The sequence below is a fragment of the Hypanus sabinus genome, chromosome 9, assembly GCF_030144855.1.
Source record: "Hypanus sabinus isolate sHypSab1 chromosome 9, sHypSab1.hap1, whole genome shotgun sequence".
Lineage (NCBI taxonomy): Eukaryota > Metazoa > Chordata > Chondrichthyes > Myliobatiformes > Dasyatidae > Hypanus > Hypanus sabinus.
Window position 1 is genome coordinate 156437893 of NC_082714.1, and position 16768 is coordinate 156454660.

The following is a 16768-nucleotide window of genomic DNA, read 5'->3' on the forward strand; positions in this document are numbered from 1 at the left end:
TATGCCAGGACCACCAACCTCAAGAACAGTTACTTTCCCCAAGCAGTGAGGCTGATCAACACCTCCACCCACTAACCCACCCCTCCTCCCCCCAAACTTCATCATTTCCTGTCAGAGTCACCTTGTGTATAGACACTCCTGCGCCTAGCGTCACTCTATGGACATACAATCAGTCTGTGTATAAGTTTATCTTACGGGTTTATATTCATTGTGTATTTTAGATTATTGTGTTCTTTATCTTACTGTGTTTATTTTGTGCTGCATCAGATCCAGAGTAATGACATTAAACAATCTTGAATCATGAATAAAAATGGGTGCTAAAAGATCTCAGTGACATTTTACACAAGAACAAAGGAAGCAGAGGAAAACTGCAGATGCTGGATACCCAAAATAAAAACTAAATATGCTGAGGATACTCATCAGGTGATGAGTCCCGATGAAGGGTCTCGGCCCAAAACATCGACTGTTCATTCCTCTCCGTAGATGCTGCCTGACCTGCTGAGTCTCTGTGGCCAAGATCTGCGGAGTTCATTGACACAGGCAGCTGTGGAGGCCAGGTCAGTGGGTATATCTGAGGCAGTTGATAGGTTCTTGATTGGTCAGGACAGGAAGGGATACAGGGAGAAGGCAGGAGATTGGGGCTAAGAGAGAAAAGGTTCAGCCATCATGAAATGGGGGAGCAGACTTGATGGGCCAAATGGCCTAATTCTGCTCCTGTATTTTATGATCTTATGGCCTTATCTAGTTAGACTTCATGGATTGATTGAAACACCACTCCTTAGTCAACCCCTCACTCTCCACTTCACCGGGAGGCAGGAGAAAGGCAGATGAAATAACAAGGCTAGTGAGGCTCTATTTGCAATCTACCCATTAAAGATTAAAGATAAAGATTACAGATTAGCTTTATTTTTGGCGTGTTACATTGAAGCAAACAGTGAAATGCATCTTTTGCATCAACGACCAACTTGTGTGCTGAGGGCAGCCCACAAGCGTTACCATGCTTCCAACTCCAACATAGCGTGCCGGCAACTTACCAATCCTAACCCGTACGTCCTTGGAATGTGAGAGGAAACCAGAACACCCGGAGGAAACCCATGTGGTCATGGGGAGAACATGCAAATTCTGTACAAACAATGCTGCGAATTGAACCCTGATCTTCCGATCGTCAGTGGTATAAAATGTTGCGCTGACCGCTACGCTACCACGTCACCCAGATTATGCCATTGGGGGAAGATTCTCAATGATGCCCTTTGGGTGATGAAAACCAATCCAAGAGTGTAGAGGCTCTATTTGAGATGGTAAGGCCTAGTCCATCTCCCTCTTGGAGCCACTGGAGGGAGACAGTAACCAGGATGAATCATGGGCCTAGACATCATGTGACAGGCTTCTAACTGGAAAAGACAGAGGTCTAACGTTGGGGTGAGGATGAGGAAGGGTGATCTCTTAAGAAGTTAATTCCAAGTCAGGAGGATGTCAGAGATTGTCTGCCTGGCATCAATGGTCACATAGCCAGGACTTGTGATCTGCACAGGCTGCTCACATGACCATCCACCACCTGCTCCCCATGGCTTCACGTGACCCGGATCAAGCGGGGGGGGGGTTGGCACTAATCAGGTGCTACACTTTGCTCAAGGGTGACCTGCAGGCTAGCGGAGGGAACAAGCGCCTTACACCCCCTTTGAAAGAGGCGTACCTCCACCTCGATAGTGAAAAGCATAGTTTACATTAAAAACCAACACATCCCATAAGGGTCATTGTGCCCACAATGTTCAGCAGAATGCTGGCAGCAACAGAATGAAACAAGACACCAAAAGCAGAACGAATCTCTTCACACACACCAACAGGGCTTGAACCCCAGGAAAGGCCACTTCTGGGTCTCCGGTCTCTCTTGGCCTTGGACTCTCAGACTCGGAGAGAACAGGTCTCTGTCCTCCAGTTCCTGGCCCAGATTTTGAGGCTTGACCTTTGGACTTTCTCCCTCCAGACTCATTGAGCTCTGGGCTTTGACCTTCATGCCACATCTATGAAAGAAAGTTGCCCCTCAAGTTCCTATTAAACCTTTCCCCTCTTAATCTAAATTATGCCCTCTACAATGGCCACGTAATTAGGTATTCCTGAACACCTGCTCGTTAATGCAACTATCTAATCGGCCAATTATGTGTCAGCAACTCAATGCGTAAAAGCTGCAGACATGGTCAAGAGGTTCAGACCAAACATCAGAATAAAACAAACCAGTGAGCCGCAGTGGGCAGACAAGCTTAACCTCCTGAGCAGGTAAACATGTTGGTATGCTTCCCATTTAATTCCCCACACATTTACAATCCGGCCATTCGTACCAATGAAATTTCAGGGAATTAACTCTTCTTATGCTTCCAACTGGGTACAGGTATCAATTTCAACTTACATTTTGATGAAAAACTCTGCCATCTTCATCAGGGATGATGCCTGGGCATGTCTAGTCCGGTCGTATATATACCCCAGTCTTCGGTCCCTCCTGATTGGTTAGTCCTCATCCAATCAGTTTTCCACTATCCCTACTTAGAACGAGACCTTCATCTTTGTTAAAATTCTTTATTCCCTAGTTTTATTTCAATGGCTTAAGGTTGATACTTGTACCGGGGCTGGAAGCCAGAGAAGAATGTATTCGTCATGTACACTGGGAAAGTACTAGATCCTTTTTCAGGGAATTGCTTCTGTTGTCCTGACCAAAGTTCGCCGCTCAGCCACCAAGACCAAGGACACTCATTTGTCACTATACTATTGCCGTTTGTTCAAAATTCAAAGTAAATTTATGATCAAGGTATGTATATGTCACCCTGAGATTCATTTTCTTGCAAGCGTTTTCAGACAAACACAGAAATACAATAGAATCAATGAAAAACTACACACAAAGACTGACACACAACCAATGTGCCAAAGAAGGCAAGCTGTGCAAATAAAAAAAGTAATAAATAATACTGAGAACATGAATTGGAGAGTCCTTGAAAGGGAGTCTGTGGGTTGTGGGATCAGTTCAGCATTGCGGTGAGTGAAGTTGCTGCTTTAGGAGCCTGGTGGCGCTTTGTGGGTGGAGCTGAGTACCTGCTGTAGCAGAGCTGCGCTGCCTCAGGCTTATAGAAACCTACAGCACAGAAAAAGATATTTGACCCATTCTAACCACAACTTACTTAGTGCACGTTATGCCGCTAGCACTTAGGGCAGCAATGAAGGTATTCTTTCATTGTTGTTTTTGTGCCATTTCTTTTTGACCAGTCAGGGTTGTTAGCCCGTAATCGAATTCCTGAACCTGGAGGATTGGTAGACCACTCTTAGTCCGGCCTCTACACTTTGACTTGTTTAGCATGGGCGACCTTACCAAGAGCCAAAGCATAAAGCCCTGACTCCAGCCAGCCTGTTTCTCTGTATCACTGAGGCACAGAAGCCTCCAAGCCATGGCAAGGTTATAGTCCTCTTGGAGATGTTCTATCCATGTTGACCAATAATAGATTTTAGGCTAATCCAATTTACAGACCGGAGACCTTAACCCTCTAAGCTCTTGATTAAGGTTGATAAGTTCTTGTTTGGTAAGAGCATCAATGATTTATTGTGCGAAGGCAGTAAAATGGGGTTGAGAGGAATAATACACTCAGTGGCTACTTTATCAGGTACACCTGTACACCTGCTTGTTAGTGCAAATATCTAACCAGCCAATCACCTGGCAGCAACTCAGTGCATAAAAGCATGCAGACATGGTCAAGAGGTTCAGTAGTTGTTCAGACCAAAATTCAGAATGGAGAGGAAATGATCTAAGTAACTTCGACTGTGGAATTATTGTTGGTACTAAACAGGTAGTTTCTTGGGAACTGTTGATCTTATGAGATTTTCACGCGCAACAGTCCCCTAGAGTTACTGAGAATGGCACGAAAAACAAGCAGCATTCAGTGAATGACAGGTCTGTGGGTGAAAAGGTCTACTTAAATGAAAGAGGTCAGAGCGGAATGGGCAGACTCATTCAAACTGACAGGGAGGCAATAGTAACTCAAATAACTATGCTTTGCAACAGTGGAGTGTAGAAGAGCATCTCTGAACACACAACACATCGAACGTTGAAGTGGGTGGGCTACAGCAGCAGAAGACCATGAACATGCACTCCACGGCCACTTTATTAATTACGGGAGGTACCTAATAAAGTGTAAATCAGCCATGATTGAATAGTGGAGCAGACTCGATTGGCCAGCTAGCTTCATTTTGTTCCTGTGTCTTATGGTTTTATGATCTCTATGTAACAGGTGGTGGATGCGAAGGGGATTTTTCCCTCCACTCACCCTTTCAGAAAGTTGCAAATCCAATATCCATTGTAATAAAAATATTTTTACAGTTATCCTCTGTGAAATAGCAAGGTCTCGAGAAAAAAACGTAAATCATTCCTGTTTACGTTTGTAATGGTTGTGGCATTGAACTCAATAAATATTTAAATATGTGAGACAAAGATGCTTGCACTTACCTGAATAACAACAGAATGTGTCAGAGACACACTCCATGGCTGGCAGCAATTCTGAAGAGATCTAACCCTCTACATTGGTAATGTTTCAAGGTCATAGATGAGTTTTATTGTCATATGTACATTAGATTTATAAACACATGCATTGAAAAACCTGCACTCAGTGGGCGGTTTATTAAGTACCTCCTGTATCTAATAAAGTGGCCACTGTGAATGTTCATGGTCTTCTGCTGCTGTAGCCCATCCGCTTCAATGTTTGATGTGTTGCACATTCAGAGATGCTCTTCTGCACACCACTGTTGTAACACGTGGTTATTTGAGTCACTGTCACCTTCCTGTCAGCTTGAACCAGTCTGGCCATTCTCCTCTGACCTCTCTCATTAACAAGGTATTTTCACCCACAGAACTGCCGTTCGCTGGGTGTTTTTCTCGTTTCTGACATCAACAATCATTCCACAGTCAGTCTATTTCTTCCCACTCTGATGTTCGGTCTGAACAACAACTGAACCTCTTGATCACGTTGGCATGCTTTTATGCAGAGTTGCTGTCTCATTTTGGCTGAATAGATATTTGCATTGATGAGCAGGTATATGGGTGTACTTAATAACATGGCCACTGAGTATATGTGAGACAAAGGTGCTTACATTTACCTAAATGAAAACAGAAAACATTGAAGACACTCACCACGCCTGGCAGCAGTTCTGAAGGAGAATACAGATTTAATCCTCCCTGTTGCTGATGTTTCAAGGTTATAGCGAGTTTATTGTCATATGCACAGTAAGTGTATAATCAGATACAATGGAAACCTTACATACAGCAGCATCAGAGGCACACAGCATCATAGAGCATCCATCAGAACTGGGGAGAGGTGGAACAGGTTTGAGGTTTACAGTTTCACAAATAACAAAAAAGGAAAAGGGCCCGAAGCAAAAGTTTGGGCACCTTGCATGATCAGTACTTAGTAACACCCTTTTTGGCAAGTATCACAGTTTGTAAACGCTTTCTGTAGCCAGCTGAGAGTCTTTCAATTCTTGTTTGGGGGATTTTCGCCCATTCTTCCTTGCAAAAGGCTTCTAGTCCTGTGGGATTCTTGGGCCGTCTCGCATGCACTGCTCTTCTGAGGTCTATCCACAGATTTTCAATGATGCTTAGGTCGGAGCACTGTGAGGGCCATGGCAAAGCCTTCAGCTTGTGCCTCTTGAGGTAGTCCATTGTGGATTTTGAGGTGTGTTTAGGATCATTATCCTGTTGTAGAAGCCATCCTCTTTTCATCGTCAGCTTTTTTTTACAGACAGTGTGATGTTTGCTTCCAGAATTTGCTGGAATTTAATTGAATTCATTCTTCCCTCTACCAGTGAAATGTTCCCCGTGCCACTGGCTGCAACACAAGCCCAAAGCATGATCGATCCACCCCCGTGTTTAACTGTTGGAGAGGTGTTCTTTTCATGAAATTCTGCACCCTTTTTTCTCCAAACATACCTTTGCTCATTGAGGCCAAAAAGTTATATTCAAAAAGTTCAAGGGAACATCTACACAAGCCTGATGCATTTTGGAAACAAGTCCTGTGGACTGCTGAAGTTAAAATAGAACTTTTTGGCCTTAGTAACAGAAATTTTGACCAGGACTGCCCAAACTTTTGCATGCCACTGTATCGATGCCCAAGTGTGGTGATCTGCTTCAATGACTATTGCCCAGTTGCACTTACATCCACAGTGTTGAAGTGCTTTGAGAAGCAGGTGATGAAACATACCCAACTCCTGCCTGAGAGGGGACTTGGATCCACTCCAATTTGCCTTCTGGAGCAGCACGTCCACAGCAGATGCCATCTCATTGACTCTTCACAAAACCCTGGAACATCTGGACAGCAAAGATACATACATCAGGATGCTCCTTATCGACTACAGCTCGGCGTTCAATACTGCCATCCCTTCAAAACTAATCAATAAGCTCCAAGACCTTGGCCTCAATACCTCCTTGTGCAATTGGATCCTCGATTTCCTCACTTGCAGAGCCCAGTCAGTTCGGATTGGCAACAACATCTCCTCCACGATCTCCATCAGCACAGGTACACTACAAAGCTGTGTGCTTAGACCCCTGCTCTGCTCGCTTTACTGTGAGGCTAAGCACAACTCCAATTCATTATTTTAGTTTGTCACTGTTCTGGGCTGTATCAAAGGTAGTGATGAATCAGCATACAGGAGGGAGATTGAAAATTTGGCTGAGTGATGTCATAACAACAACCTCTCATTTAATGTCAGCAAGACCAAGGAAGTGATTGTCGACTTCAGGAGGAGGGAACCAGAGGTCCATGAGCCAGTCCTCAATAAAGGATCACGGGTGGAGACGTTAAATTCTGGGTGTTACTATTTCAGAGGATCTGTCATGGACCCAGCATGTAAGTGGGATTGCGACGAAAGCACTCAAACGTCTCTACTTCCGTAGGACTCTGAGGAGATTCGGCATGACATCTAAAACTTTGACAACTTCTATAGATGTGTAGTAGAGAGGTATTGGCGGGCTGCATCACAGCCTGGCCTGGTATGGAAACACCAACACCTTTGAACGGAAAATCCTACAAAGGGTAGTGGATTCAGCCCAGTACATCATTGGAAAACCCATCCCAACCATTGAGCGCATCTACACGAAATGCTGTTGTAGGAAAGGAGCATCCATCATCACATAAAGGCCTTCTGCTTTTTCTCACTGCTGCCATTAGGTAGAAGGTACCTCAGGATTCATTCCACCAGGTTCAACAACAGTTACTACTCATCAACCATCAGGCTCTTGAACCAAAGAGGATAATTACACTCAACAGGGAGAAGGTACACAAGCCTCAGGAACTCGCTCCACCAGGTTCAACAATTACTGCTCCTCACAAAATGAGGATAATTACACTCACTTGCCCATCCACTGAACTGTTTCCACAACAAATGATCTCATTTTAAGGTCTTTTTATCTCTTTATCTTATGCTTTTGTTATTTATTGCTATTCATTTATATTTGCATCTGCACAGTTTGTTGTCTTTTGCACTCTGGTTGATCTTTCATTGGTCCTGTTGTAGTTACTAATCTACAGATTGCCCCCAGGAGAATGAATCTCAGTGTTATTTATGGATACATATATATACTCTGCACCATATCTGTTAAATAGTCTTTCCTGCTCTCCTTGTTCTACTGATAGTCTGTTCATATATTCACTTTTATTTAAGTGTAATTATTGACATTTGCACATACGACTATTCTGCTAATTGTTGATTGCTCATGGCTGTTTGGACTCTTGTCTTCTAAGTTGCTGGTTGCTTTTGTGTTATCTGTTTTGGTATTGTCCTGTGATTTACGCTTGGCACTGAACAACAATTAACTCTGGTATGTTTCTCATACTGGCAATGAAGTGATTCTGATGAACTATCATGGCTTCCAGGTAAGGTAAAACAAGAGAAAATCTGCAGAGGCTGGAAATCGAGCAACACACACACAAAGTGCTGGAGGAACTCAGCAGGCCCATTCCCATTCCAATATGTCCATCTATGGCCTCCTCCACTGTTGTGATGAGCTTGGAGGAACAACACCTTATATTCCGTTTGGGTAGCCTCCAACTTGATGGCATGAACATCGATTTCTCAACCTTCCAGTAATGCCCCCAACACAATCCCCCCCCCCAATCCCTTCACCTTTTCCCATCCCTTTCTCCCTCCCTGACCTTATCTCCTTGCCCACCCATCACCTCCCTCTGGTGCTCCTCCCCCTGTTTTTCTTTCTCTTTCACTAATCAACTTCCCAGCTCCTTACTTCAGCCCTCCCCCTCCAAGTTTCTCTCTCCCCTGCTCCCCCCCCCCCTTTTTAAATCTACTCATCAGCCTTTTTTTCTCCTGTTCAGCCGAAGGGTTTCAGCGCAAAATGTCAACTGTACTTTTTCCCATAGATGCTGCCTGGCCTGCTGAGTTCCTCCAGCATTTTGTGTGTGTTGTCCCTGTAATGTAATGCCAGTCATATTAGCAAGATGCTTGTCATATTCCCTGAATTCGCTCGGAGCAATATAGTAATTGTTTTAAATTTACACCATTCTTTAACATGTGAAATTGTTTGCAATTTGCGCTCTGAGGTGTGGCATACCACTTAAATATTTTAAATGAAGTGCTGCCAGTAAGTAGGATAGTTTGAGAGCATTACATTTAAATTGGATGAAATAAATCGCCACATTTCCATAATCATCAGCAATGGTTCATTGTAATTTTAAATTAGTTTGTCTACATTTATTTTCATTTGTTTCAATTCCCCTCATGCATCTGTGCTTGGAAGGAAGCCTGGAGCCAGTCTAGCTTCAATGTTGTCTTATTGAGGTTATGGATTAATCTGTGAAATGATCTAATTAAAAAGAGCCGCAGAATTGAGCGCTGGAAGTGACCATTTTAACTCCTATCCCCATTCCTGCTCTGACATGTCAGTCCATGGTCTTCAGTTCATTCGTGATGAGACCACACTCAGGTTGGAGGAGCAACACCTTATACAGTATTCCATCTGGATAGCCTCCAACCTGATGGCGTGAACATTGACTTCTCCAACTTCTGGTAATTTTTTCTCTTTCACTCTCCCACCTCCCCCTTCTTCAGTTCCTCACCTGGACTCTTCCCTCCTCTCCTCAACTGCCTATCATTCTTCCTCTCCTTCCCTTTCTCCCATGGTCCACTCTCCTCTCCTATCAGATTCCTTCTTCTTCAGCCCTTTACCTTTTCCACCCATCACCTCCCAGTTTCTTACTTTGTCCCCCCCTCTCCCACCCACCTGACTTCATCTATCACCTTCTAGCTTGTCTCCCTTCCCTTCACCTCTCCTTCTTATTCTGGCATCTTCCCACTTTCTTCCTAGTCCTGATAAAGGATCTTGGCCTGAAACATAGACTGTTTATCCACTTCCATAGAAGCTGCTTGACGTGCTGAGTTCCTCCAGCATTTTGTGTGCATTGGCTGAGCTTTGTGGTTTAGGGATTGTCAATCAGTGAAACACTCAGTTTATTAGGTACCTCCTGTACTAAATAAATCAGCCACTGAGTGTATGTTCATGGTCTTCTGCTGCCTTCGCCTTTCCTCTTTAAGGTTTGACATGTTGTGCATTCATTTATGCTCTAGTGTGCACCACTGTCATAATGTGTGGTTATTTGAGTTTCTGTCGCCTACATGTCAGCTTGAACCAGTTTGGTCATTCTCCTCTGACCTCTCCCATTAACAAGGTGTTTTCATCCACAGAACTGCCAATCACAGGATGCTTTTTGTTTCTCAGAGCATTCACTGTAAATTCTAGAACCTGTTGTGCATGAAAATCCCAGCACATCAGCAGTGTCTGCGATACTCAGACCACCCCATCTGGCACCAACAATCATTCCGCAGGCAGAGTCACTTAGATCACTTTTCTTCCCTATCCTGAATTTTGGCCTGAATGACAACTGAACCCCGTGACCACATCAGCATGCTTGTATTAATTGAGTTGCTGCCACATGATTGGCTGATTAGATATTTGCATTAATAAGCAGCTGTACGGGTGTACCTAATAAAGTGGCCACAGTGGGTACATATCAGCTCCAGATACGTGACTGGGAAATTAGGAGCTGGCACTCCACTGCGGTAATGTAGGAGTGCTGCTCTGTCAAACATGCCACTATCAGACTAAGTCAGCCTCAGGCTCCAGAGGCTTTTGGCTAAAGAGTCGAGGTCCCTTTCACCGCTGGTTGAACATTGGCATTAAGAGCATATTTCATCCCCTGTTGGGTATTATTTAATAGGAGTGATATGGTGGACCAAGGTCGTGAGATTTTGATGCTTCTGGACTTGTACTTGATGGAATACAGAAGGATGGGGGAGGGCAGATCTCTGATCTAGATTGGGTCTTTAATACCCACTACTTAGCAATATGATTGCAATACCTGGAGAATGTAATAAAAAGCAAGATTTGCCCTTTTCCACTGAATTTTACCTCTTTGGGATATCTATTCTGCTTTTCAGTACAAACTCCTATTGGATTCTAATGGCTTTGATCCAAGGTTCTTTCAGAAGTCACGAAAGAGGCACAAAACTTGTTGCTTCACAATCTGTTTTATTATGGACCAATCAAACAAACAGTTACTTGTATATAGGTAGTTACATAAAATACAAGCAGGCTTAAAATTAAGTTGCAAAGTAATAAGAATTATACACTCCCTGCAGACATTAGAGGGAATTGAACCTGGGTTGCCCCTGTATTTTAATAGCATTATGCTACTGTGCTGCCAGGATGACCTTTGAGCCTCTGGTATCTGACTGAGTCTCTCTCCTTTGCCAGGAATACCAGAGCTCCTCGATGCTGGAGCAGTTTGTGACCCGCTTCCTCCTCCGAGAGACCTTGGAACAGCTGCATTCCCTCCAGAGCTCCCTGGAGTGTGCCATGGACACCATCGAGGAGCAGACAAATCGAGAGAGGTTGGTCCCGCCGTACTACACACCCGCTGCTAAATCACGTCGGGGCTCCTCGGAAACAAATATACCTGCACATAACTGGCAATAACCTTGCAAAAACACACATGACCAGCCATAAACTAGCAAACCTGCACATACCCAGCAATAAACAAGAAAATCTAACAAGCAGAGTTAGGCCTTTCAGCCCATCGAATCTGTTCTACCATTCCAAAATGGCTGACTTATTATCCCTCTTAACGTAATTCTTATGCCTTCTCCCTGTAATATTTGATGCTCTTACTAATCAAGAACCTACCTATCAACCTCCTCTTTAAGTTTATCCAATGACTTGGCCTTCACAGCTGTCTGTGGCAATGAATTCCATAGATTTGCTATCCTCTGGCTAAAGAAATTTCCCCTCATCACCATTCTAAAAGAATGTCCTTGTATTCTGAGGCTGTGCCCTCTGGTCCTGGATTCCCCCACTATAGGAAACATCCTCTCCCTACCCAGAAAACATTCCTCCACTCACGTATAATGTTAGTAATCTAGTAAGCATGCTCATAATTAGCAATAAAACATCGTTGTAAACACAAGAGATTCTGCAGACGCTGGAAATCCATCGCAACATGCACAAAATGCTGGAGGAACTCAGCGGATCAGGCAGCATCTGTGGAGTTCAATAAACAGCCGATGTTTTGGACCGAGATCCGTAAGCAGGACTCATGACTTAATGTGGGCTAACACCCTTCATCAAAACTTGTGATGTCATGAAGGGTCTGCGCAGCTACTTTGAGCATCCTATGGACTTGGACCCCAAGATCCCTCTGATCCTCCACACTGCCAAGAGTTTTACCATTAATACTATGATTACAATAATACCTTTGTGTGTCTTATAAACCAGCCCTGTATTACTTCTAATCTCACAGTTGTTCAGTGATTACTCTAGCATAACAATAAACTAGCAGACAATCTCAGTATTTGCACTAACCTAACTAACGAGTTCAGGTTTAGCACTAAACCTGTTGAACTACCCTGATTCTCGGGTGGGAATTTGCACTATCCTGATACCTTGCTTCGTTCATTCCCAATTATGTGCAAGTTTGCTGAATGTGGTGTCAATTAGCACTTAATAACCCAACTTGGACTTCGCTCTAACCTAGAAAACCTGCTGATTATTAGTTGTCCTGTTGAGAGTTCAAAAAGAAAAAATAATTCACATTGTCCGAGCACGTACTGGAACCAGCCTCCTCTCAATGGACTGGCTGTACTTCTCACTGCCTCAGTAAAGCAGCCAGCAGAATCAATTACCCCACCCACCTCAGACATTTTCTATTCTCCCCTCTTCCATCGGGCAGAAGATAAAAAGCCGGAAAGCACATTCCACCAGACTCAAGGACAGCTTTTAACCCACTGTTATCAGACCCTCGAATGGATCTCTTGTTTCAACATAGAGTTAATCAAGACTTGCTGGGGGGCACGACTCAAAGGGCTGGAAGGGTCTATTATGCACCACAGCTAAAAAGATAAATAGATAGATAGATGGATGGATGGATAAATAAATAAATAAATCAGACTGGGCCTCAGTACCTTCCTCTTGCACTTTATCATTTACCTGTAATGCACTTTTCTTTCGGTAGAGTTAGCACTTAATTCTGCATTGTTATCGTTTTATCTTATTCAAAGTTCAAAGTACATCTATGTCACTTTATACAACCCCAAGATTCATTTTCTTGTGGGCATACTCAGTAAAGCCAGACTGCACCAATTTGGACACCAAGTGTGCAAAAGACAAGCTGTGCAAATACAAAAATAAATAAACGATAATAAGGAATAAATACGCAATGAATATTGAGAACATGAGACGAAGAGTCCTTGAAAGTGAGTCCATAGGTTGTGGGAACATTTCAATGATGGGGGCAAGTGAAGTTGAGTGAAGTTATCCCCTTTGGTTCAAGAGCCTGATGGTTGAGGGTTGGTAACTGTTCCTGAACCTGGTAGTGTGAGTCATTCTTGCTCAATGCAATATATAATGATCTGATCTAAAAAACAGTATAGAACAAAGAAAACTACAGTACAGTATAGGACCTTCAGCCCATAAAGTTGTGCCAATCTTTTAAGCTACTTTAAGATCAATCTAACCCTTCCCTCCTACCTTGGTACATGTGACAATAATATACCAATACCCCGCATATTAGTGATAATTTAGCAGTAATCTAGAATTAACACCAACATATTGCAGATTACTAGTATTCTCGAAATCATTGTAGGCTTATCACATAGCTCAATACTGCCACCATTAGGTTCTTTGTGGTAGTGCTGCTGGATCAAGAGAAAGAGTTTGATTTTGCTTTTTGGTGGAAAACTTAATGAAGCCAAATAAAGTTTATTGTCATTTAACTATATACATGTAACCCCCTGGGTCGCCTCAGGCTCGCTCAGCTCGTTTCCGTCTAGGGGGAGCAGCCTTCGGCCCCGCCAAACTGGGTGATCAGCTGGTGTGGATGCTGTGTGATGTCCCCGCCTCGCCCAAAAACAGACAGTACACCATAAGCGATTAAATGAGTACAATTTATAAAGGTTACTATAACTAAGTGATTAATAACGATACAGTATATATGAAGAAAAAAAATAAAGAAAAGGCGCCAAACTTACCAAAGTCCAAACCACTTCGTGCACAACCGTTGAAGCTCAATTACTGAAGTCTTCTGGCCACCATTCGATCCCCTCCGAACTCCTCGACTTGCAGCTCAGGACCATCCGAAGTGGTCAACCAAGCACATCTATCTTCATCTCCTCTCCTCGGAGTACCTCCTGGCCTCGGACCCCCCGCTTAGGGTCCATTCCTCGCCCAGTTTTCAGCATCACGTCCTCTCTCTCTCTCACCCTCTTGCACCGATCTCCCCAAAAGCCCGCCAACAATAGCTTTCAGACTCAGAAGAAAGAACAACATTAATCCCAATTGGTTTACAAAGGAATACAATTCTCGTTATCAGTAAATTTTAACCCAAACAAACTTCCAGCACTCTCTCGCAACAAAGAAGCATTCCTGCTTTTAACAAAACAAAGAAGCCATTTTCAATTACATACCAGTAACAATGAAAATGAAGAAATTCTCTTTACATACATGTATACTGTCACATGAGACAACGTTTCACTGAACCACGGTGTAAAGCATAATACACACAATAACTTGGGAAAGTAAGAAAAACATCTACAAATGAATTACACATATACAAACAAAGTAAAGTCCATAAATTAAATATTGTAAGCCGGTACAGAACAGATTAACTGTTGTCATTTCGACTGTTATGCAGCAGGGAGTTCAGAAATCTAATGGCCTGTAGGAAGAAGCTGTTTCCCATCCTGAACGTTCTTGTCTGTATGCATCAGAGTCTCTGGCCTGATGGTTCAAATTTCAAAGTAAGATTTATTATTAGAGTACAGTCAGCCCTCCTTATCCGTGGGTTCCACATGTGCGGATCAGGAAAACCCGGAAGTTCTCTCTCCAGCACTTGTTGTTTCAGCATGTACAGACTATTTTTTCTTGTCATTATTCCCTAAACAATACAGTATACAACTATTTACATAGCATTTACATTGTATTAGGTATTATAAGTAACCTAGAACTGACTTAAAAGTACAAGCAGGCCCCAGGTTATGAATGAGTTCCATTCCTGAGTCCGTCTTTAAGTTGGATTTGAAGTCGGAACAGGTACATCCGGTATTATTTAGCATCAGTTAGTCAAACGTTTTTCTTAGTATATAGTACATATTTTATTTTTCTATGCATATAAGCACTTAAGAAACAGACGTATTTCAATAATTAAACCACTGTGTTGCTTAGTAATAACTGTAACTTTCATCGCGGCAGGGCCTTTCACATGCTCCATTAAAATTGTTCCAATCGTTGACTGACTGTAGCCTAATGCTTTTCCAATGACTGATGGAGTTTCACCTCTTTCTGATCGTTTTATTACTTCCACCTTATTTTCAATTGTGATCATGATTATTTTCGTGAACAGAAACACTGCGGATTCAGAGCTGCAACACCAGGTCCTAATGTCCACCGCACGGAGACAGGTTAAATAAAGTCCGGGGTTCCGCTGGGTCCTAAAGACCACCGCACCGGAACAGATGAAATAACGGACTTGAGCATCCGCGTTTTTTGGTATCCGTGGGGGGTCCGGAACCAATCCCCCACAGATAAGGAGGGCCGACTATGCATACACACATAAAACCTTGAGATTCTTTTTTCCTGTGGGCATACAGTACTTATCAAATCTATAGAACAGTAACGGTAAACTAGATCAAACTCAGCAAATGCAAATGTAAATTAATAGTAATAAATAACAAGAGCATGAAATAACAAGATAAAGAGTCCTTAAAGTGAGACCTTTGGTTGTAGGAATACCAGAAATACAATGAGTGTCATTATCCCCTTTTGTGAAAGGGAGTAGTAGAAAGGCAAATCGCGAAGATCTGTGGGTTGGTAAGTTACCTAGCCACTGTAAATTTACCTCAAATGTGTAAATGAGTGTGGGGGGTGGGCGGATGTGGTGATGGGAATCTAGAGATCATTGATGGGAATGTGGGGAGAACAAAATGAAATTAGTGTATGATTGATTCAAGGTTGTTACAGCCAGGGGTGGTAATGGGGATAAGTTCTCACTACATATTAAATGCTCCCAATGGCGTGCTTCTCAAATCACCTCTGACAACCAAGTCCAGCTCCTGGGCTTCATGTGTGGCTTAGCTACTAAACCCGGTGGAACCGTTTTTGCTGACAGGAGAAAGAGTTACTGGCATCTCAGAGCCAGTCGCTTTGGGCATTTGATTGGCAACTGATCTAGGAGAAGGGAAAAATCTGATCTCTGACCTCCGCTGCATTCCTCTCTCATGGGGAAGGCTTCGGGGAAAAAACCCCCGAGGGAAAATTCCACAGCTGGCGTCCCTAACGCAGTCTGACTTTGAGTTCAATGTGGACTGGCAACTCCTGTGACACTGCTAGTGTCAAACTGATCAATCTCTGCCGTTCCTTTGCATTCATCAGCTGTGGCGAGAGGGGGATCTTGCTACATGGGCAACAGCTCACTGTACCACCCTAGCTAGGACGCAACATCCGTGGTCGACCCTGAGCAATGAAGGGCCTAATCTAGTGTAGGAGTCCTGACAGCAGATGCACAAAGGTCAGCAGAGACTAGTTTGGTTGAAGAGCCTGTGTCACTGCGCGATAAAGCTCTGTCTCTAAATGAGTTATTTAATAGTTATCACCTGTTTTGCATTATCTCTCAAGTTAGTTGAAAATAATTTGAATTATAATGGAGATTTTTATTGGGCAACAGAAGATTGAAGATGTTGAAGTAAAAAGCAACAGCTTCTTTATTCTTTCTTCAGTTGTCTTTATTTGGTGACTGAAGAGACCAATGAGAGTTTCACTGAACAGCTATGTTCAACAAGACTTGGAACAGACAAGGGAGAATTGAACAATATGTTCCTCTGGTGTCTCATGGAATCTGAACAAACACTTGGATTCTCAGCCCTGATCACATATTTGGAACAACCCAGAGATGTTAAAGGCAGTACTCCAATCAAAGATTTGAATCCATTAAGATAACTCTTTTCAAAGTTTAACTTAAGACGCTCATCTATTTCAATTCAGACAGCCAAACAATAACCCTTCCCCATCATTGCCTTGATAAATAGTTTCTTAAGAATTTCCAAGGTGTTTTACTTTAATTTTTTAAAATTTTATTTAGAGATACAGCAAGTAACAGATCCAAATTGCTAATTATACCCATGTGACCATGTAACATGCCAACTGGTACATTTTTGGACTATGGGAAGAAACTGGAGCACACAG

General features: G+C 43.0%; 1 protein-coding gene across 3 annotated transcripts in view; it reads left to right on the forward strand.

Moving 5' to 3' along the window:
* The window catches only part of LOC132399943 (N-terminal EF-hand calcium-binding protein 1-like), a 163603-nt gene that overhangs the window by 111413 nt on the left and 35422 nt on the right, over positions 1-16768 (forward strand). For all 3 annotated transcript variants that reach the window (XM_059980904.1, XM_059980905.1, XM_059980907.1), the window contains exon 6: positions 10793-10929. In XM_059980904.1, the coding sequence (XP_059836887.1) occupies positions 10793-10929 (137 nt within the window). The remainder of the gene's footprint in view (positions 1-10792; positions 10930-16768) is intronic.